Source organism: Podarcis muralis, chromosome 1 (assembly GCF_964188315.1).
Source record: "Podarcis muralis chromosome 1, rPodMur119.hap1.1, whole genome shotgun sequence".
NCBI lineage: Eukaryota > Metazoa > Chordata > Lepidosauria > Squamata > Lacertidae > Podarcis > Podarcis muralis.
Window position 1 is genome coordinate 61,832,968 of NC_135655.1, and position 24,430 is coordinate 61,857,397.

General features: G+C 43.1%; 1 protein-coding gene and 1 long non-coding RNA gene across 3 annotated transcripts in view; one reads left to right on the forward strand and one right to left on the reverse strand.

Moving 5' to 3' along the window:
- Positions 1 to 1,265: 1,265 nt before the first annotated feature.
- LOC114597145 (uncharacterized) lies at positions 1,266 to 23,460 on the reverse strand. Its single transcript, XR_003706721.2, has 4 exons — positions 23,119 to 23,460; positions 6,877 to 6,972; positions 5,908 to 6,050; positions 1,266 to 2,180 (listed from the first exon to the last, which is right to left on the reverse strand). It is a non-coding gene; the product is annotated as an uncharacterized LOC114597145 (long non-coding RNA).
- The window catches only part of ANO3 (anoctamin 3), a 233,760-nt gene continuing 220,151 nt past the window's right edge, over positions 10,822 to 24,430 (forward strand). For both annotated transcript variants that reach the window (XM_077929690.1, XM_077929694.1), the window contains exon 1: positions 10,822 to 11,303. In XM_077929690.1, coding sequence (XP_077785816.1) covers positions 11,150 to 11,303 — 154 coding nt within the window. In that variant the 5' untranslated portion in view covers positions 10,822 to 11,149. The remainder of the gene's footprint in view (positions 11,304 to 24,430) is intronic.

The window sequence follows — 24,430 nt, forward strand, 5'->3', positions numbered from 1 at the left end:
CAAAGAATTGGACATTAAAACTGTCTCTTAAGCATTGAAGTACAAGTTTATCATCATGCCTTGGACAAGGGGAATCTCCCGAATTACTTTTATGGCAGCATAGTCTATAGATTGATTTGCAAACAATGGGCCATTAATTATAGAAAAGAGATGAGCAGCAGAATTCTGCACCAGTTATGTTGCCACAAACCCATGAATGATAGTGGCTCTAATATTTTATCTTTGCCTGCAGGTTCTAGGGATGGAATTTCCTTTCCCTCGTAGGTTCTGCTTTCAGGCCAATACTCACTAGAGAGGTTCATAAACATCTTCCTTTTATTAGAAATGACACATAGAAACAAAGCTACCATGCAGCAAGGCAGAACAGCTCATGCTACCTCTCTGTTCCAAATTCAATTCAGGTACATTCAATGTGCCACAGTGGCCAGGTTCTTATTTTGCAGGCTGGGGGTCGGGAAACTCTTCTCTTGGGGCCAAGCTTAATGTTACATCAAGCACAAGTCTTAAAACAGATGCCTACAGCTCCATTTTGTTGGAGATGTCCAGTGCACTTCATTTTTTAAACTCATGCCGAGGAGGCTCTGGATATCCTGAACCATTGATAGGATGCACTACCATGTTGAGGCTCAGTCCTGACAAGATAGAAGCTTTGTTGTCCAGTGGACAGTCTGATATGCAGAGGCAATTTTAGGGTAGCATGATCGGTTTGATTGCACTGGGTGCTGCACTGCAGGGGCTGCCACAACAATGCTGTAGAATGAGGTGTGGAGGGGGTGGCCACTAGGGGCGCATCGGAAGATGGCTGACAATAACATCTCTCCGAACCACACGAGGTAATTAAGAGGCTGTGATGGGAGTAAACAGCCTCCCGGCCCCCCCAAGGGTGTGGGGGGAGACTGCCCTTGCCTGCTGTGCCCTATACCACCCCCGAATTTTGTGGGGGTGGGGGCACTAGGCAGAAAGCCGTTCTGTGGATTTCGGCGCTCCTGAACGCTGTCTCTGATCCGTGCCCCTGGCTGCAGGAACTTCAAAAGAAACAATTAGGAGGAAGCTAATGCACATATTTCAAGGAAGAAGGGGGAGTAAAGACTGCTAACTGAAGAGATCTCTGATAAACAAGATGGGTCGAAGGAAGAAAAATAAATCATGAGAAGACACACTAAGGCTCGGTATGTTCGGCAACGGAACTGGATGGGAGAGGGGGAAAAACTTTCTTTTCTTTTCTCTATGTGATTAACCAAGAATCCCTCCCCCCCCCCCCCCCGCACAAGTCACAAGTCAGAAATGCCGTTTAAATGACTTAAGCTGTGGATTTAAGGCTGTGTGGAGATAATTTTCTAACCAAAGCATGTTTTAAGAAGACCATGGAAAGCATAAGAGCTTTGGAATGACGCAGTAAAAAAGATCGTCACCATCTTGGCAAGTTCCGTCGAAAAATTTATGTCTGGGAGGAGGAAAGGTCTGTTTTCATATTGTGGGTGAGCCTCCTCAGTGGGACTAAAATGCAACAGACTTGCGAGATTAATGATGGAAAGAGTGCTGTTATTTATGAAAGTAATGATATATGGAAACCATCTTGATATGATGACTGGATGAACGGAAAAAATTCACACAGGATTATAATTGGTGTTTACCTGCTTAAGGAGATTATCAGAAGAGATCATAAAGACAAAAAGAAAAATATTCAAACAAGATGAGATGTGGAAACAGCAAGATAAGACTGGATAGAATTATGAACATTATTTGGACAGATTTGTGGATATTAACGTGGCAGCAAGAAGATGATCGGAATCCCCCTTCGGAACTTGAAATATGTGTCCCCCCAACAAAAATTTAAAATTCGGCTTTGTAATTCGGAATTTATGTGATGTGATTTGATTTGATTTGATTGGTCGGTTAATAAAAAAATATTTTTTTTAAAAAAAAGAATGGGGCGTGGAAGGCTGGGGGTGCCAAATTTTAGTGTCACAAAGGGCACCACTGAAATTTAAGATCCCAAAGTCTGCCACTATGATATGAGATTGAGGGTCCAACCTCTTCTGGGTGGGGTTGTAATCTGAAGGATCAGGTGTGCAGCTTGGGCAGTGTTTCCAGATCTAGGCTTCTTCCTGGATGCTCAAGCGACGACCTTGGCCTGGAATGCTTTTGCTCACCTGGTGTGCCACATGGTATGCTGCTTCCTGGAAAAGATAATCCACACCTTAGTTGATAGGCTCAAAATATGATCTCCACAGATGCCTTCCCTGACACCTGCAGCATCCCTTGTCCCACCCCTCCTGCAGCTGTAATCACACAACAGGGGCAATTTTTGAGGGGAGGAGAGTTACACCTGTGACTCCTCACTAAAACCACACCCCAGAGTCACAAATAGGCATCAAAGAAGCCTTCTATTTTCTATGATAGAAGGTTTCTTTAAAGCGTAAGTACAATGGAACAGAGGTGATTTGAGGATTGCTCCTTCCCTGCTTGTGGTTGTGCCCCCCTGTCAAAAACACTCCCTGATCGCAATAAAAGGGTTGTGTATGAAGTCTAATTACCACAGAAAGAAGGCAATGTTGCTGGTGGAGGGAAGGTGGGTGCCTGTGTGTGTCTATGGTGCCTGCCAGCATTTGTGTATCATTGTAGGGCCTGCTGGGTTGTAGTAAGTTTGTGGTACTCATTTCCAGTTAAACTAATAGAGCAGGATTGTAGAGGCAGGATTGCCCCTGCAGAGTATTTAGAAGCTGCAGGTGGTATGAAATGCCCAATTGCTTTCCTATGTTACAATGGTCTTCAATTGTTCTAGGCCAACTTCAAGGTGTTGGTTCGTATGTATAAATATCCAAAAACAGCTCGGGACCAGGATATCTGAAAGGCCATCACCTTTCAGCCAGCGTGGTGTAGTGGTTAAGAGCGGTGGACTCGTAATCTGGTGAACCAGGATCACTTCCCCATTCCTCCACATGCAGCTGCTGGGTGACCTTGGGCTAGTCACACTTCTCTGAAGGCTCTCAGCCTCACTCACCTCACAGAGTGTTTGTTGTAGGGGAGGAAGGGAAAAGAGATTATTAGCCGCTTTGAGACTCCTTAAGGAGAGTGAAATTGGATATTAAGTCCAAACTCCTCCTCCTCCTCCTCTCCTCCTCCTCCTCCTATATGATAGGTCGTATTTTACATCTCTCTCGCACACACGAAAGCTAAATTGGTGAGAAATGCTTGTGCTGATGGAACTTTTGCTTTAGTGGGATGTTAAATCTCCCCCCCCCCCCGCATTTTTATTTCTTTTGAGATTATATTATCTTGCTCTTTATTTTATTTTGTAGCTTACATTTCTTGTATTGCTTTAAAGTGTGTTTCACACACTGTCTGGAGGGTCTTCCAGTCAAAAGCTGGAGTATAAATATTTTAACAAAATAAATAAATAAAATATCTTCAGCAGAACTTTTCCAAAATCTTTGGAAAAGGGGACTGCGGGCATCCCAATCTACATCAGGAGCATGGAATAGGGGTAGATATGGTGGCGGATACTTTCCGCCCATGCTATATTTCTGCCAGAAATTGGCTCTCAGACATAGCTGATAAAACCCACTTCAGTCTGCTGCTGCCACCTTTGGCTTCTCAAAGAGACTATAGGGCCCAGGTGGATGTAAAAGCTACAGTAGTCAGTCTTGTAGTTCAATCCAATTTTGTACCCAGTTTCTCAAACAGGCTGAATACGCATTGAAACAAAACAGCAGAACAATGAATGCTTTAATTTGTTTCTCTACTCATTCATGAGGTGCTTTTGAAATCCAGATAACATTCTTTTAGCCTCTCAGTTCTTTGAACAAAAATGCTGTTGCCAGCATATACTGTATATAAGTTTTGAGCCTTTTCTTGTTTGTTTTATTTCAATTAAGCAGATTCTTTTAAAACATCCATTTCAACCAGGGCCGGATTTAGGTTTGATGAGGCCCTAAGCTACTGAAGGGATTGAGGCCCTTTATATGTCTAGCTTTCCTTTGTCAACAACAAATTGTCACTGTTTTTTGTGTTGAATATATGCTATATTGTAATTTATGGACCTAATAGGTATCTAAAGCCATTTGCACATAACAAAATATGTATTTTATCAAAGTAATTGTTGAACTGAAATACAATTAAGAAGTATATTAATAGTGAAATACAATTTTTCCCCTTTAATTTTCTTTGGGGGAGCTCCAAGAGAGTGGGGCCTAAGCTATACATAGCTTGTTTAGCTTATATGTAAATCCGGCACTAATTTTAACTATTTCTAACCCTTGCAGAGAAGAGGAAAACTAAGTGCATTTGTATGGGCCCTATCATTTGGCAGTGAGGCAGTTGCCTCAGACAGCAGACATTTGATGTCGTGAAAAGGCTACAAGTTGTTAGCTCTTTATTATTATTATTAGTGCCGGGGTGGGGGAATCCATGCTTATGGGATTTACTGGCTTGAATTCAAGCTGGTTTACAAATGCAAAAGCATCAACAAAGGAGCGAGCTGATCAGTGGCACTCTCAAGTCCTGTTTTTGCCATGAGTTACTATCCCTCAGGAGTTCTGGAAGCTCCCAAGTGGAACCAATCCCAGCAGAGCTTGCATTTACCGCCAGATTTCAAAGTCTTGAAGCTGGCAACAGAAGCTGTCTTGATGGGCTAAAGGACCCCTGACCACTAGGTCCAGTCGTGGCCGACTCTGGGGTTGCGGCGCTCATCTCGCTCTATTGGCCGAGGGATCCGGCGTACAGCTTCTGAGTCATGTGGCCAGCATGACTAAGCCGCTTCTGGCAAACCAGAGCAGCACACGGAAACACCATTTACCTTCCCGCCAGAGTGGTACCTATCTATCTACTTGCACTTTGACTGCTTTTGAACTGCTAGGTTGGCAGGAGCAGGGACAGAGCAACGGGAGCTCATCCCGTTGCGGGGATTCGAACCGCCGACCTTCTGTTCGGCAAGTCCTAGGCTCTGTGGTTTAACCCACATCGCCACCCGCGTCCTCTTGATGGGCTAGAACATAGCAAAATGCTTTATACTAGCTCAGTATTGTCCACACTAACTGGCAACAGCTCTCCAGATGTTCACACAGGAGAATTTCCCAGCACGACACAGATAAGCCTGGGACTGAACCTGGGACTTTCTGCATGCAAAGCAGATGCCCCATCACAGAGCTAGAGCTCTTCAATACTGCTGTTGCTTTGAGGGACTGGTGTGGCTTTGGGCTTAGCAGTGCATATCTGCTCTCCACCTACTCATCCTATATATTTGCAACTAAACAGCTGTTATTTAAAATACCAGCAGATTCCAGAATGCCCTCAGGAAACTGATCTATGTAAAACTGGTCTGAAACTTTCTACTGTGTGAAGAAGCCCAGCGTCCTGTTCTCACTGTGGCGGACCAGATACCTGTGGAAGCCTGAAAATGGGACCACTCTGGTTTTCAGCAACTAGTATTCAGAACATCTTGCCTCTAACCACTTCCTCTTCCTGTCTAAGTTCTAAAGTTCTTCACCTGTGGAATCAGGTACAAAATAAATACTATAGTAAAATCCACTGTATTTTTTCACGCCTCTTCCCATTTCTCCCCAGAAGCACAGCTGTACCTTGGTTCTCAAACGGAATCCGTTCCAGAAGTCCATTTGACTTCTGAAAACGTTCAGAAATGAAGTTGTGGCTTCCAGTTGGTTGCAGGAGCTTCCTGCATTCAATTGGAAGCTGCGGAAGCCACGTCGGACGTTCGGCTTCCAAAAAAAGTTTGCAAACTGGAACACTCACTTCCGGGTTTGTGGCATTTGGGAGCCAAAGCGTTCGAGTTACAAGGCATTCGTGAACCAAGGTATGACTGTACATAGTACATAAAACAATCTATTCAGCTCTGTTTAGAAATGAGAAACAATACAACACAGGGAAGAAAATAGATATGCACTCTACCAGGAGAATTAGGAGACGTGGATCACTTTTCTTCTTTCTAGTGATGAATTGTGTGGTCCTTCTTTGGTCTTGGCATAACTGCTATATTCAAGCAGATCAGCAGGGGAAATTATGGACTTCAAGTGATGGATGAGTATTTTAGGCTGAAATGAAGTACAATTATTATCATAGCTGGCAGATGGCAAATGAGAGAGTGAGAATTGGTGAAGAGGGGCTCTTATACATAATACAATATTTGCAGTTCAATTGCGAACTGTCCAATGGAACATGAAGTCTATGGAATGAAAACTATAATTCACAAAGAGTGCCAAAACCAAGTGAAACGTAGGTATGTGTGCGGTAATTTTGAGGAGGAAAAAAGGAGGAAAGTTCATTGCGTCATTTTGTGAAATAGGTAGGACATCTTCCAAATGTCAATGGCGATAGAGTGACTTGTCACATAGGATGCCAACTTGGACCTCTGCTCACCCTTGAGAACACCTAGATAGGTTGGGAGCCAGGCAGGAGATAGATGCTCCTTCAAGTATCTTGTTATGGAAAAGGGATGACAGTAAAAGCTGTTTGTGGAAGAGACTCCCTTGGGAGGTGGTGGTCTCTCCTTCCTTGGAGGTTCTTCAGCAGAGGTTAGATGGCCATCTCCCATGGTTGCTTTAGTTGAGATTCCTGCATTGCAGGGGGTTGGACTAGATGGCCTTTGGGGTTCCTTCCAACTCTACAATTCTGTGATTATACGAAACATTTATGTAACACTTGTCAAGTGCAGCATATTCCACAATCCTCCTCTCATTCATCATTACTTTGCCAGTTTCATAAACACTCTCACTTTAGACTGACTTGCTCAAGGCCACCTAAAGAACTCTTCTCAGAAGTGGAAATTAATTCCAGGCCTTCCAAGCCCTGCTTTCTCTCCATTGCACAACAATAAGGATAAAAGCTTGTCTGAACTAAAAGAAAAGAAAAGAAAATTACCTCTGAGGGCGAGAATGCTGAAAAAGAGATGTAATGCTTATCCAAATAATCAGGCCCTAGCTGCAGCTTTGTCTTTGAGGAATAGGCCTGCATTTTCTTTTTTAAAAAAAAAAATTAAAAAAATTACCGTATTTTTCGCACGATTGGACGCACCAGACCATAGGACGCACCTAGTTTTTTGGGGGGGAAATAAAGGAAAAAATTTTCCCCTTTATTTCCCCCCCAAAAGCAGGTCAGGGAAACCGAACCAGGTCGAGGAACAGCGGGATAGTGGCGCTGCACCTCCCTGCTGTCCCCCAAGCTTGTGGGGCTGGCCGATGTCTGTCCGGCGGGCGGGGAGCTCTGCTTCAGGGCGCCCCACCCGCCAGGCAGCAGGCTGCTATCCGCAGCGTGGGGAGCCCTGTGGGGAACTCCTGCAAGGCTCCCCACGCTGCGGATGTATGCCTGGCGCGAGGGGCGCTCTGCTTCAGGGCGCCCCACCCGCCAGGCAGCAGGCTGCTATCCGCAGCGTGGGGAGCCTTGTGGGGAACTCCTGCAAGCCTCCCCACTCTGCGGATGTATGCCTGGCGCGAGGGGTGCTCTGCTTCAGGGCGCCCCACCCGCCAGGCAGCAGGCTGCTATCCGCAGCGTGGGGAGCCCTGTGGGGAATTCCTGCAAGGCTCCCCACGCTGCGGATGTGTTCCCGAAGCGCCTGGAGCTCTGCTTTCAGGGCGCCCGGCGCTCCAGGAAGCAGGCTGCTATCCGCAACCTAGACACGGCTAGCGGAGCGCTAATCCCGAAGCCCCAAGCTTCGGGATTAGCGCGGCGCTTCGCTAGCCCTGGGAGAGCCCCGCAACGTCGCGGGGCTCTCCCAGGGCTAGCGAGACCTTGCCGGCACCCAGAAGCTTGGGGCGCGCTGAGCTCCGCACGCCCCAAACTTCGGGATTAATGCAGCGCTCCGCTAGCCGTGGGAGAGCTGGGTCTCCCACGGCTAGCGGATAGCTTCCTGAAGCCTGGAGAGCGAGAGGGGTCGGTGCGCACCGACCCCTCTCACTCTCCAGGCTTCAGCGAAAGCCTGCATTCGCTCCATAGGACGCACACACATTTTCCCTTGCTTTTTAGGAGGGAAAAAGTGCGCCCTATGGTGCGAAAAATACGGTACAAAGGCGATATTCAGTTCACATGCTATTGGTGGTGGTTAACCTTGCCATTTCAGAGATGGGCTTTTTATGCCTACTTTTATTAAAAGGTAGGAGTCAATCATTTCAGCACCAGAATAAACACCCTTAGGCTTTTTACTTTGGTGCTAAACTGAGGAAGCATCTAGACTCTAGAGAATTAAAACAATAGTAACAAAACACATCTTGATGTGGGGCATGGGTGCATTTGTTGCTTTAGCAATGTCCCAGGTAATGTCATCATGATCACCTGAAACATTTGCGCAGTTAAATTTGCATATCGTAATTACTTTAACAATTTATGTGCCCCTCTAGCAGGAGATTACATTTTCCAAGTGAAAACATAATGTTATACGTTTGGAGTGTTAAAATGGGTGCCGGACCCCTCTAATCCGTGGATCCAGCAAGTGTTGGGATTTAATCAAGGCTTCTCATTCCTGGAATAGCCAGGCTAGCCTCCTGGTGAGGTGACATCCTGGATGATGAACCATTGGGGGGGGGAGGGATTAAGGGGCTCAATGCAAGACGACAAAGGGGTGGACGACCCTCCTTCAATAGAAAAAGCCAGCTTTTGGAGTTGAAAGTGAGTGCAATGTTTTATTTATTTTATTTATTAAATGTGTTCATCTATAGGTCTCAGGACAGTTCACAGCACAAAGGCCCAAGATAAAAACACTTCATTATACACCTTTAGGCACCAGGCAAAAACCTTCCTTTTTAACCAGGCCTTTGGTTGATCTGATTGACATCCTATACCCTTTTAAATAGTGGCTCTTTTTTTTTGGGGGGGGGGGGGGGTTATTGGGTTGTTGTTTTTATTTTGATTATATATATTCAGTGCTTTTTTCTGGGGAGACGTGGAGGTACGCATACCCCTAATCATTTTGTGAATCTAAGTTTGGCCTCATTGAGGGGGAGTATTTCAATATGAGTAGGAAAATGAGAGTAACCCTAAACATTTTCAAAAGGAAAAAAAAGCACTGTATATTTTGTGGCTTTTATGTTGATCTTTTCTGTGACCTGCCCTGAGACCTCTGGCTATAGGGCAGTATATAAATAATAATAATAATAATAATAATAATAATAATAATAATAATAATAATACATAATAAAAAAGAACAAAAACAAACCAATCAATACCTCCCCACCCCGAACCTTTTCCCACCAACACATTTGAAAGGGTATAGGATGTTAATCAGCCCAAGGCCTCGTTGATGGCAAAGATTGGCTTCTCTCTATCTGTGAATCCAATCCACAAAACAAGCATCACAAAATTGTGCCTTGAGGAGATTTGGAGAGATTGAGTTTACTGCTATCAGACAAGTACATCAGTTGCACAGGATAATAGTGTTGGCTTCTAAGTTTCCTCCCTTTTTCTTAATTAATTTTTTTGCCATAAAGTGAAAATGTCATGCAAAATATATACTTAATTATGATCTCCAGGGACTGTATTTTGTCCAGTGGAAGGCACCCAAAACCTACACGGGATGGTAATTTTTGTATCTATGGATTATTTCCTTGGGACTGCCTCTTGTTTTGTTATAGTTCATTAGGAACGCCGTTGATGTGGTGTTAGTTTATCAACCACCGTTTGGCCTAATTTTCCTCAGCTGTGGCATACAGGAAACGGTAAAGCCCCAGAATAACTTCAACGCGAAGTCAATGTATTACATTGTGTTGCAATTTCTTACTGTGGCCAGAAGGTGCCTCTCTTAGCACTCTTCATCTGGGCTTGGAAAGTGGGGCAGGCACTGGAGGGAGGGAGGAGAAGAAAACAAGTTCTTTTGATGTGCGATGCTCTGTACATCTGCACGGCATATGGGATAGAAGTGGAGAGAAAACATTAGGAATACTATGGTGCATTCCTTCTTGAAATGAGTCACATCCACAGCATACATTTAAAGCACATGGCTTCCCTCAAAAACTCCGGGGAACTGTAGTTTGTTAAGAGTGCTGGGCATTGCAGCTCTGTGGGAGAGCAAACTTCACTTCCCATAATTTTGTCAGGGAAATCCATGTGCTTTAAATGTATGGTGTAGGGGTTAGTGGAGCACATTTTCTATGGCAGGAATAGGTAAGAGATAGATTCTGATTCCTTGAAGGGTCACTGGCCAATTTCCTGAGGATTGCTGAGTGCTTATTGGTTGCTAAACTTTGACATAGGCCCTGAAAAAAGCACACAGGATTCCGTAATGACTGAACAATGCTTTCAGGGTATGCTTTTGCTTTGTAAATGTGAAAATACACCAGTGATCATGACCTTCTAATTAAAATCATGAGGACCATAAGACACGTGAGCCTAACAATTACTTGTTGATTCATTTTCATTACTTATATTTACACCTTACCTTTCCACACATAAAAGCACAAGGTGTATAACCACAATGACACACACCAATTGGCATAACTAAATAAAATAATAATAATAATAATAATAATAATAATAATAATAATGCCATTAAAAACACAAGAAATGGTTAGTTTTTTAATGCTGGGCTGCTGAAAATCATTGGTATTTGGGGGCATGGATTCTGCAGCTGTACATCATTTGGTCTCAAGCATATGTTTGCTCTTGATTTTAGGTACCTTGCTGCAAATTTCCCAGGAGAGAAGGTCTGGGAATTCTGGCAGAACTAACTTCCACTTTTCAGCTGCCTACTGCAATGTGGAATCCACTTGTTTTCATTGGTATGACTAAGCCCCTCCCAGCTCAAGAAATGAGAATTGAAATGTGAATTAGGGCTGCTAAAACAAAGTTATTAAGAGCAGATCTTAGCAAGCATACAGATGTCTCCACTTATCCTGTTTATTTCTTCAGGAGCCACACAGAGACACCATAGCATTGCTGTCACACAAGTATAGAAAACCTTTCTTAACAGGAATAGGGTTTGGGGATTTGTTTCATTTTTAATCCTGGGAGAAAACTATGAAGTCCAGGAGATGTACCTGAGCTTGCACCCACTTTACTGGAATTACTGATTCTGGGTTTTTGTGAACCCCTGGCCATTTTCTTGAAGTTTTTATTTGGCAGCCAAGCCATGGATTCACCTGGTGTCACTTCATCATAACCAGCGGATAACTGAAACTTTTATCAAACTTTTATTTTTATTTTTGCAATGTCACTTGAGAAAATTGAACTGGACACTCTCTCTCCTGAAGATGTGGATGGCAGATGTTATTCTCAGCCAGAAATTTTTGAGACCAACTTCAGCAATTCACATGTGGATTGGTGCAAACATGAACTTCATTCCTCAGTCTCTTTGCCCAGTGGTAAGCCTGAATTTAAATTCATTTTAAAGTGCCATCTTTTTATCTAATTATGTGTCTGGAATCAGATGTGTAACGGGCTTTTGACAACTAGCAGTTATATGTGTCAGGATAAATTAACAGGGCTGGTTAAAGGCATCCTGTCCAATAGATGGACCATTTAGATCTTTAAGACTTCTGGGTCTGTTTGTTTTTAAAGGCATTTGGAAAGACTGCACTTTATATTAGACTTAAGATTTGTATTAGTCCTACAATGTGTTATCATATTGCTGCAATCTGTGCAATTAATCAATGTTTTGAACTGGTAGGGGACACAGGGGAACAGGTGCTGGTGGTATATACAATAAGGACATCCACATTGTCCATCTTCATATACTTTTGCGCTGGTTGATGATCTCTGGTGGGCTAGGGACAAAGGTGAGAGCTGTTTCCTAGTTCTGCTGGATCTCTCAGCGGCCTTTGATACCATCAACCATAACATCCTTCTGGACCGTCTAGAGGGGCTGGGAGCTGGGGGCACTGTTATACAGTGGTTCTGCTCCTTCCCCCTGGGCAGTGTTCAGAAAGTGGTGTTGTGGGGTGAGTGTTCAGACCCTTGGGCTTTCACTTGTTTCGTCCTCTCCCCCATGCTTTTTAACATCTACATGAAGCTGCTGGGAGAGATCATCAGGGGTGTTCATCACTATGCAGATGATACCCAGCTCTACCTCTCTTTTAAATCGGAACAACTGAGGGCAGTGAAGGTCCTGTGTGAGTGTCTGGAGGCAGTTGGAGGATGGATGCTGGCTAATGGATTGAGGTTGAATCCTGACAAGACAGAACTACTGTTCTTTGGGGACAGGCTGGTGTGGAGGACTCCCCGGTCCTGAATGGGGTAACTGTGCCCCTGAAGGACCAGGTGTGCTGCCTGGGAGTCATTCTGGACTCACAGCTGTCCATGGAGGCGCAGGTCAATTCTGTGTCCAGGGCAGCTGTCTACCAGCTCCATCTGGTATGCAGACTGAGACCCTACCTGCCCACAGACTGTTTCGTCAGAGAGGTGAATGCTCTAGTTATCTCCTGCTTAGACTACTGCAATGTGCTCTACATGGGGCTACCTTTGAAGGTGACTTGGAAGCTGCAATTAATCCAGAATGCGGCAGGTAGACTGGTGACTAGGAGTGGCCGCCGAGACCATATAACACTGGTCCTGAGAAACCTGCATTGGCTCCCAGTACAAGCACAATTCAAAGTGTTGGTGCTGACCTTTAAGGCCCTAAACGGCCTTGGTCCTGTTTACCTGAAGGAGCTTCTCCACCCCCATTGTTCAGCCTGGACACTGAGGTCCTGTGCCAAGGGCCTTCTGGCAGTTCCCTCACTGCGAGAAGTGAAGTTATAGGGAACCAGGCAGAGGGACTTCTTGGTAGTGGCGCCTGCCCTGTGGAATGACCTCCCATCAAATGTCAAGGATATAAGCAACTATCTTACTTTTAAAAGACACCTGAAGTCCTGTTTAGGGAAGTTTTTAATGTTTAATGCTGTCTTGTGTTTTTAACATTTGGTTGGGAGCCGCCCAGAGTGGCTGGGGAAACCCAGCCAGATGGGTGGGGTATAAATAATAAATTATCATTATTACTTTCAAATGAGATGACAAAACCTCAAAGATTTATCTGGGTCTCTATACAGAATAGCTAAAAACCCTTTTTTCTGCATATATTCTCAGTCCTTCCCAGGAATGGGTCTCACACACATCTGGCCATTGCAAAAGGGAAGGGTCAATATAAGGCTTGCTAATTTCATGACTCCATCTACTTTGACAGCAGGCCTCATGTGCGATGTCAACTTTCTCTGTTTGTCATTGGCTTCCCCCACCCCACCCCCCATGCACACACATTTGCACACATATTATGGTAGGGCAGGTGGGGAAGATGATGATGATTGGTCTTGTAGATGAGCTTTATAGAATCAGCATTCACCAATGTGGGTGTGAGTGGAAGGCGACCAAGCTGTGATGGGGCAGCCAAGTTTGCCATCTATGTGTCTACCCAAATTGGAATCTATGGTTGCCAGTTTCATAACAAACTAGGATATTATAATTGATTTAATATCATGACATGTTCCAAAACGGGGAACTGCATTTTCTAGGTTTGGATGAAATGGGAAACTTTGTTTAATTAAAGGCTGCCTTGTCCGACTTCCTGAGCTGTGAAGGGAGGAGTGACAGATCTCTGTGTGAGACATTTGTGGCTCATTAATCCCAAGTGTGACCATCTGAAACATGCCGCCACCAACCTAGACTCTTTTATACATTGGATAGATGTCTGCTGCTTTAAAATAGTGATTTAGAAATAGCTGGCCAAGATCTGCTGGTAGTTTGTGAGTTGGTGCCAAAGCACCAGCAGACTGTTATGAGGACACATTGCAAGGGGGGCTGTAAAGAAGAAGAGGTTTTGTGGAAGATTGATTGAGATCTGAATTTTATAGAGGGGTTTCTTTTGCCTACGCAAAACCTGTTTTTTTAATTGAGAGGTCCCTTGGTGCTGTCTCAAAATAAATAAGAAAAATACAATGCAATATCACAAATGTTCATGAGCATCTGTTTAATGAATTGTTGAGAGTATGTACCCACCCACCCATTAATTCCATTCACGTTATTCCTGGCTCACTCACTGAAGAACTGCAGTTTGGATCTCTACTTTGCCTTCCTTAACTGTAGTACGTAGCCTATTTCATAATGAATGTCATCTTACATGACTCACAGGGGATGTCTCTGACTGACTTATGTCTGCACCTGATGTATAATCACTTGTTTCCCCAGGAAGTACAAGCAAAAGAAGCATACCACACCTGAATGTAAACATGGATCTGCTTTCGTTTAGTGGAAAGAGGAACCATCTCATAGGAATAGGACATAAATGTAAACTATAGTAAGCTGTACTTAACATGCACACGCAGATGCAGCTTGAAGCAAATGGATTTGGGTTCTTGTTTTCTGCTGAACTTGACTTAGCAATTGCACTTTCTAACCTTAAGCATATCATAGCAGAAACGTTTGAATTAAGGCATATTCCAACAAAGCAAAAATACTTGTGGAGGATGTGGAGCGAGTCTGGTGAGGGGTGTGGCCTGGGGAAAGAGGGTGTGGCTTGTTATGACCCCCGAGGGCCAGATTGTGTGGCATGGAGGGCCATGCTTGGCCTTCAAGCCTGAGATTCTCCAACCCTGCACTAAAGTATGGACATCTTGTGTTTAATTTCTCGACGTAGTGCAAGGTATAGCCAAACTTCAGGCAATATTTTTGCTGACTCTCTAGTCCTGAATGTTGCTGCTCACCATGACAGCTGAGCGATGTTGCATCACTGCAGCCAATGATAGGCCCCCTTTGAAACACTTTTTAAAGTTTTGAGTTTACTTCATTACCGTTATCATGCAGCTAAGGCTGAGTCTAGTAATATTCTTCTGTGTTTTTACTTCAACAACATCACTCCCCCCCCCCCCATTTCTTAAAGACTCATGGATCTGCTTGAAACATTTCCCCAAACCTCATGGCGCTTGGCAAGAGTTTTGTCCGTCTAGGGATGTGTCTGTGAACTTGCCAGACTAGTGCTGAACTTCCACCTTTTATTCTCGCTCTTGCTTCTTATTATAGCTGACCCCCCATCTGCCTCTTCAGCTCTTTCCCATCCTGACACTGAGAACTATTTTACTCCTCCTCCAACACTGGTTTGCAAGTCTAAGCCAAAGTTAGTGTTGCACTGCATAGACAATAAGATTGCCAGCTTTTGAACCTGAACCTTTTAGTCCTGTCTTCAACAATTTGATCTTCGGCAACTGACACTACAGGCAATAATATTTCTGTGAAAAGTTTCACTGCTAGTTTCTGGACATTGAACTGATGCTAACGTAATAGGAGAAGGCAGCTTTCCCCACCACTACCAATGATCAGTAGGCAACCATATAAAAATACTGCATAACTCGCAATTATGCACGTTTGCTTAATCACCAGAGGAGGAAATTACAAATACGCAATATGAATGCACTCACAGACACTGCTAAGTAGCCTCACCTTGCCTTATGGGTGGGCTTGCCCTGAAAATAACACAGTAATCAGGCCGCTAGGTACCTGCAGGTTAGATGGAGGATCAGAAAAAGATTTACATCCACCTGGACACCAGTCCTCTCCAACTATATCACCCCCTGCCTGCCACTGCTCACCAGACTATATGGGTTTGGGGGGGTGTAATATGTGAGAACCAGCCTGCTTTGCCAACTTGGGAATCATATTTCAGGCTCTGTCTAAGTCAATTGTAAGTCATCCGCAGTTACAAAAACATGGTAAGAGTTATGAAAGTGTCTTCTCAGGAGAAAGGGAGAAGCAAATATGTTGACCTGCTCTTAAAATCTCAGCAGTCTTGTATGTAGAGTAACCTAGAACCCTTCCCACAATAACATTTTCAGATGCAGAAGAGATTTGCTGGACACGCCTAACATAATACAAAGTCTTTTCAAACTGATGTTCTTAAGCACCTCCCATTATAGTGGTGGTTGTTGGTATTTGGGGTGGGCCTGAATCATATCCTTGTACAAGGCTGATTCCCTAAATCAATTTGCAAGCTCCAAAGGTTTCCTGAAGTTAATGAGATGCTGACAAGCTTATCATAAGCTTTCCCAACAGTGGCCCCAATCAGTTAAGCATTATTTTCTCACAGCAGATGGATTAAAAAGCAACTTAACAACAATGTGTATCATGTTGATGAATGTTGCTCTTGCAAAGAATGACCAAAGTACAATGAGAGATGAGTTGAAAAAGTGACAGCATTTATTATCAACGTTTTCAGAGCACCAGAACTTTATCTTAATCAGATTCTTGAGGGTTGCTTTTCTTTTCAAATGGCACTGTAATTCTCTCTCTGAGGTTTAAAGTAGGAAGAAAGTCATTTGATATATATGTTGCTATGGTTTAGCTAAGGTTTGAATGAATCACTGTAAACAAATTCTGTCTGGCATTCTGAATATTGTCTCCTAGGAGAGATTTACACATACCAAGCCATCACCATTGATAAAAATGGGGCTTTGTTACTGCAGCCAAAATATAAGACCTTATTTTCTTAGTTCATTGATTGTTTCTAGGCAGCATCTCAAAGCCCAGTTTTTACTAGAATGCTAAACCTGTATCTGGTTAATTCTGCTTCACAAAGAGGCACTTTCTGAAAGTTATTTAGTGTTGTCAAAGCTCGAGATTATCTTAGGCATGATGTTCTGTTTTTATATTCAAACATGCACATCTCGGTACAGAAATGTAACATTCATGTATGTTTTGGATATAACTTTCCATATTTAATATACATTGTGAGAAGCTATCAGGTCCATACAGTCATACCTTGGTTTTCAAACGCCTTGGGAGTCAAACGTTTTGGCTCCCGAATGACTGAAAACCAGAATTGATTGTTCCAGTTTCTGTATGTTCTTTGGAACCTGAACTTCCAATGTGACCTCTGCAGCTTCCTGCAGCCAATTGGAAGCTGCGCCTTGGTTTCCGAACGTTTTGGAAGTCAAACGGTCTTCCAGAATGGATTCCGTTCAACTTCCAAGGTACCACAGTATTTTCAATTTCCATGTGTGTTGAAGAGAGAGATAAAAATTAACATTGCTTAAAACATCTAGGCCACTTCATAACTTATGAAACAACATGTCCCTTTTAAGAAACGATACTCAAGTTTGAAATCTTTTGTGAGAAGTAATCCAAACAATAAGGTTGTGCAAATGCTGTGCTTCTAGGTAAAACTAGCCCTGTGTGGGCTTGTATGCTCCTCCTGTCCCTCTCCTCTCTTTCTCTGATACAGCTACAAGGAGATCAGAAGCTTCCACGTTAATTTTAGATTAACTATGGTTGGTGAAAAACTGCCAGCATAATAAACAATAGTTTGAAGTTGGCTTGTTGGGTTAGGACAACATGGCAAATTGTGGATACTCAAGTTCAAACCTCCTTCTCACAGCCTTTCCAGGGGAACGGAGAGTGCTTGAGTCCTGGGGGCTCATTCTTGTAATATTAAACTATGGTTTAGCACTATGTGCTAACCAACCTAATATATATCTGAAACAGATTTGACTAATCTACCTGATTTATAACAGCATGTTTGTTTATGTTGTGATGAATTTAACAGACAAATTTGCTTGACATTTTGTGGATGGCTATTTTCAAACACTTGAGGTTCTTAATCAGTATGTATTCTTTCCCCTATTAAGTGGAATAAAGGGTATTTAACAATATTTGCTTTTGTAACGGAAGCTTGTCAACTGCTGTTAAAACCAAATGTGCTGATGGCTTATGGATTTGAAGGAGAAAAATGTACAGAACATAGTAATTGATGTACACTTAATGGTGAAAGAAAAAAAGATTTTTTTTTCAGGTCTGATCTGTATTTGGGATCTTGGCATTGGGGGGTTGGGGTTGGGGTCATTTGCATTAACCCTGTGCTCCCTCAGTTGCTAATTGCATGAGTAATGTGTCATCTTAGTTTGGTTCTAAGAAATGGGAGAAGCTTAAACCGAGGAAAATAAGGTTTGCTTGAGGCTATCCGTGACTTCACAGCTAAGTGAAAGGGTTTTTCATGCTGTTGACTATAGTGCTATAGTTTCCAGAACCCTGTTGGTCAATTGGCTTCTTTGGGTTCTCAAATGTAAGCAACATGACTGTACATAGTATTCAAGTCTGCTACAAGCAGGCCATTTTTCAGCCGGAACTTGCTGGAACTCAGTTCAGGCACCTCTCAGGTTGGCGCCATTGCCATTCAAAGAGAACGAGGGAGGTGTTCGTGGTGAGTTCTAGCACCTCTTTTTCTAGAAAAATAGCACTGGCTACAAGTATTCAGTTTTGGACCCAGATTATGAAAGTCTTGGGTTCGGTCTACTTGGCCTGGTTTTAATTTTTGCAATAAATGCTTGAAATACAATTTCTCACCATTTTCACTCATACTCTCTCTCTCTCTCTCTCTCTCTCTATATATATATATATATATATATATATATATATATATATATATTGATGAAGAGTGAAAATGGTGGGAAATTGTAATTCAAGCATTTATATATGTAAAATCTTGTTCTTGTGACAGCTAATGCAATTAAGATCAATATTCAGCAGCCATCTTTTTCAAAGAGCTGTGACCAGGAACACAAGGCCAAGTTCAAAGCTGCCAAGAGAAATAATTATGTAGTGGACTTGCAAAGTAGAATATAAATTATTAGAAGTCTCTCTGACCTCTGGATTCTGTGAAACCCATTTCATTATTACTGATAGGTAGCAGGATAACTATAGATGTCTTACTGAGCTGTTGTCATTTTTAATTTGGACTTTACCTAGGAGTCCAAATGGAAGTGTAATGTTCAATTAGCATCACATCCTTGTAATAAGAGCCTTGAGCATAAGAAGTAAAATGAAGAGACAGTCTACTATCCCTACTCATGCATGTCATTTTAAAAAGGAAATGGCTAACATTGAGACTCTTATTTCTGAAAGGTAGCTCAGTACATTGTCACCAGTGTTGACAAAGTTGAGATTGGCTGTCAGGGAGAAATGCTCACCATTTTAAAAAATGAGGACAATGTCATAGAGAGAGTCAGCTTGTACCTTTGTTCCTGTAACATGTGAACAATCCTATTATATGTCCCAAATAAACATCCTAGGAACAGAATGGAAAGACCCTGGAAGCCTGGAAAGAAAACATTAGGAGCCATGCACATCGAACATTTCCTGCCCGAGATAGCTGTCATTTTAGTTCCATCTCTAAGATCACTGAATGTGAAAATAAATAAATAAAATTAAAATATATCTAAGCAGGGATGCCAGCAGGATTTTCTAGACCTAGAAGCAGATTAGGCTCTCTGCTTGTCTTGCAAAAGAGGTAACAGATATGTGCAACATTAGAATATGCTTTGTGCAATATGCAATTTTATATCCTGATTGTGGATGGGTGTGTTGGAAGGGCCAGACGCAAGTAATAATATGTCTTGCAGACAGAATGTCAACAGAAGAAGCCTTTCCCATAATTGTATTTCCATACTAGAAAAGGCTCCACCTGTGCAATTTTTGCCTCCCCTCCCCCCCCCCACTTCCCTGGTATCTCCAGTTACAATTGGAAGAGACCTGAAGTGTAGGTGGGTTCCCACAAGGCAAGACACAGTGATAACAGCAAGAACTGCTCATATACATTTCTGAAGGCCTGGGCCACTCACACTCCCAACGTGATTGGCTGTCTAAACTTCCAAGCTGCGACTCATGACTGAGTTTAAGGGCCAGTGAGGTAAAAGGTAAAGGTACCCCTGCCCGTACGGGCCAGTCTTGCCAGACTCTAGGGTTGTGTGCTCATCTCACTCTATAGGCCGGGAGCCAGCGCTGTCCGCAGACACTTCCGGGTCACGTGGCCAGCGTGACAAGCTGCATCTGGCGAGCCAGCGCAGCACACGGAACGCCGTTTACCTTCCCGCTGGTAAGCGGTCCCTATTTATCTACTTGCACCCGGGGGTGCTGTCGAACTGCTAGGTTGGCAGGCGCTGGGACCGAACGACGGGAGCGCACCCTGCCACGGGGATTCAAACCGCCGACCATGCGATTGGCAAGTCCTAGGCGCTGAGGTTTTACCCACAGTGCCACCTGCGTCAATGGCAGATTTGGGCCAATGGCAGAGGCCCAAATCCTGAAATGTTCTGTGATTGGATATCCTGTATTGAATTAGAACACAGGAGCTCAGAATCCTTAGTCCAGACTCGAGCTCAGGCAAAAACAGACTACATGAATACATAACACGAACCATGCCTGAAATCCTGGAGAACCAATTCCAGTCAGTGCAGACAATATAGATAAACCAATGGTCTTCCAGAATCTTTCCATTCTGTTCCTAGGCCATTTTGGGGGGACATATAGTAGGATTGTTCACCTTATATGGAGATATAAGGTGGATTCCTATTTACAGTGGTACCTCAGGTTAAGTACTTAATTCGTTCCGGAGGTCCGTACTTAACCTGAAACTGTTCTTAACCTGAAGCACCACTTTAGCTAATGGGGCCCCTGCTGCTGCCGCGCCGCCGGAGAATGATTTCTGTTCTCATCCTGAAGCAAAGTTCTTAACCTGAAGCATTATTTCTGGGTTAGCGGAGTCTGTAACCTGAAGCGTATGTAACCTGAGGTACCACTGTACTTCTATGGTCTGCAGGGTGGTGAGTAATGACGGGTGTTCTCCATGGCAGGTCCTCATTTGTGAAACTCCCTCCCTGACAGGGCATGTCTGTTCCCTATGCTGATGGTATTTAGGTGCCAGTTAAAGATATTGCTGTTCATGTGGGCCTTTGAAACATGAATGTTTAATCAGATTTCAGCTGCTGGTATTGCACTAGGTAAAAATGTACTATGTAGATGCTTTTATTGTATCGGTTGAAGTCTTACATGGTTTCCACTAAGCTCCTGTAAGAGGAAGGGCAATATAGAAATGAAAATAAATAAATAACAATTGATAAAGCATATTCCCCCCTAGGAACATAATCCACTTTGTGGCCTTGTGTCCCTAGGCAGATAGATCATGGCAGCCCTTGCATGCAATGAGCCATGGGATTCTGGCAATATCAGTACATTCACTGGCTCTTAAAGAGAGAGAGAAAAAAATGAATTAGATGCTAAAATAACAAGTTAATCCCTTTGGTACCAACATGAAAGCCCCAGTCACTTCTAGTCATGTTGAAGGACCACATTGTGCTAATATTAAAGATCTTTGTCTTGATTTTTTTTTTGGGGGGGGGGGGGATGGATGCAGCTTTCATATATATAGAAAGAGAGGGGGGATTTATATGACTAAAGAGTTGAAATACTCTTTCCTCAAATGCCGAGGGTTCGTTGCCAGTGGGTAATTTAAAGCTCACACAGAAGTCTAACGTGCTGAGTCATTGACCTCTGCCCTCAAGGTTCATGACTTACATCCTTGCATGGCTGAAACAGATGGAAACTACGCTGGATATAGAAGTTTAATGTTTCCCAAAGGCCCTATTTCTCTTGTGTGCTCTTCCTCCCACTAATGAACTATTTACTTTTAAGATGGGGACAGGGGGGCAGTTCCACAAATCCAAGTCTATTTAAAGGAAAACTCTGCAGTGATTTATGATGGGACAGCAACAGGCAGCTGTCTGTTTTGTTACGAGAGGCCATCTTTCCTAGAGCATACTGTGTAGTAGGCGGCACTGGTTGGCATGCAAATTATGTAAAATGGCATTGGCTGATTCAGCAGGTATTGAATTGTGTTGGTCAACATTATCAAGATACAGTGGTACCTCGGGTTAAGTACTTAATTCGTTCCGGAGGTCCATTCTTAAACTGAAACTGTTCTTAACCTGAAGCACCGCTTTAGCTAATGGGGCCTCCTGCTGCTGCCGCGCCGCCGGAGCACAATTTCTGTTCTCATCCTGAAGCAAAGTTCTTAACCCGAGGTACTATTTCTGGGTTAGTGGAGTCTGTAACCTGAAGCATATGCAACCTGAAGCGTATGTAACCCGAGCTACCACTGTATGCTGGTGTATGGCTAGGAGGAATGGGTAATTTGTTTCAGACCTCCCTCTCACTCCCTTTCTGTCTCTCTCAGTCTCAGCAAGAGTTTGTTTCTTGGTTACCAGGTGACTCAGCCCCCTCTATACTCAAGCCCTCTCCTCTTCTGTGGGGACAGCTTGCCTATGTCAGCAGACACAGACTCAGCCATCTAAACTCCTCGAAAAAGGACAAGATCCCCGACATTTTTGAAATGGAAAGGCTTCCCTTCCTAACACTGCCTATTCAGGCTTGTTTTTATTCTACAGTCTAGGCTAAGGGAACACTAACAAAAAACAGTGCTATGTGCAAAATTAGAGAGCAGGGGAGAAATTTGGTTCTGTGCACCTAGTTTGTCTAATCCTCCCCCCCCCCCAATGCAGATGAAAACACTTCCATTGCACTTCTCTAAATTTTGCAGTGCAATTCTTCTGCAAAAAATATGTTTACAAAAATGTATGTATTAGAGAGAAGTGTGCATAAAAATGCATTGATTATGCCATATGTCTCAAATTTCCCAGGATTTGTCCTTCGAAAATTGCGTCTGGGTGGAATTGTCTAAATGCGGCTAAAAATGTCTGGGGAAACCCAGGTGCCTGGTATTCCATATCGGATGTGTTGGAGTTTTTGGTGATTTTCTTTTTTAAAACTTTTTTTTCCTTGGAGATTTTGCCCAACAACTTTGGGCCAAAAGAAAAAGAAAAAGAGCTCAACAACCTTTGTATCCAGATTTTCACTTTTTGAAATATGGCAACCCTATCTAATTACTGAATTATATTAGGAAAGATGGCTCACAAACATGGGCATATTGGGACAAATATACACTAAAATGCTAACAGACTTTAATGAGGAATTTTAAAAAACTGAAAACTCATACAGAAATGTGGTGAACTGAACAGAAGACTGGAAAAATAAAAAAAAAAAAATGCAGAGAAACTAACACTGAGAGTCATGCACCCCTGATTTTAAAAGGCATAATGTAAGGCAAGAAAAGAAGAAACGTCCTCTAGCATAATTGGTAGGGTCATCTTCATTCATCTTTTTCTTCAGGGGTAGAGTGCTATTGCTTATATACTGAAAACAGCAGCACTCAAACACAAATAAATATGCAACAGGGGACTCAGAAGACTTGCAAAGCATGCTCAAGAAAAATAAAATATACAATGATAATAATGAAAAGAGATACAAAACCCCCAAAAGAAGGAAAGAAATGAAAACTTAAAAATGAAAGAAGATACAAAAGCCCTCAAAGAAAGCAAAAACTGTGCATACCTCATGAGAGTGGAGAACGTAAGAATAACCTGTTGGATCAGGCCAACGGCCCATCCAGTCCAGTGTCCCATTCTCACAGTGGCCAACCAGATGCCTGGGGGAAATCAGGGAGCAGAACATGAGCACAAAGGCCCTCTCCTCTCCTATGGTTTCCAGCAACTGGTATTCCGAAGCATTGCTGCCTCCAACTGTGGAGGTAGAACACAGCCATCCTGACTAGTAGCTGTTGATCGCCCTCTCCTCCATGATCCTCTTTTAAAGCCATCCATCATGGTTGCCATCACTGCCTCCAGGGGAGGAGTAGGGGGCAAAGGCAGAAGTGAGAGAGCTTTTTCTTGCTCCCCACAGCTGCTACTTCAGCTCTGTGCAGTTTTTCTGTATCCCAGTGGGGAAAAGAGGCTGGCTGAAATGTGACCAGGAGCACTCCTGTTAGAGCTCAGGACCCACAGCAGTATTTTGTCACAGGTCTCAACTGTATTTTTAAACACACACACACACACACACACACCTATCTATATCTATCTATATCTATCGTCTATCTATCTATCTATCATCTATCTATCTATCATCTATCTATCTATCATCTATCTATCTATCTATCATCTATCTGTATAGATATATCTATATATATATAACGGATGTTGCTTCAGAGCCGCTTCCTACAAGTTAACAAAGACCATCATGAAAAGCATGTGTGCTCATGGTTATCTTATAGAATTTAGATCAGTTTCATCCAGTGTCATTTCCAGCTGATGAAGTCCCACTTAGTAGAAATTTCCCATCCCACATAGTGTTGGTTTCCCTCTCACTTTGTCAGGGGACCGTGACAACCAGGGATAAGATGTTGGTCAATGGGGATTTGTCCTCCAAACAAATTTCCCTTGGGAAGACTCAGCAGATGGGATTGCTCATCATTTCTTGAGTCTGATTGATCACCATATTTGGTGTCAGGAAGGAATTTTTCCCAAGATCAGCTGACGTTCCCCAGGTCAATGTCAATTTTATGGTTTTCTTTTGACTTTTGTGGCTTGGCACCTTCTGAAACACATCTATTTGTGGCACATGAAGGTCTGGAAGGATCAAGCATGTTTGTTCTGAGGAGTTGGTGGGTGGGTGGCCCTCGCTCACGACAAGACCTTTTGGATCCTTCCAACTCTTTGATGCTACAGTTCTATGGTATGCTGACTAGGGGTGCTCAAAGATTTCATTCAATACACATTTTTTTATGGGAAACAATATGATTCATACTTCTGGATTGATATGAATCTTAGAATCCTTCAGTTTCCACACTTCTCCAAATTAGAACTGATTA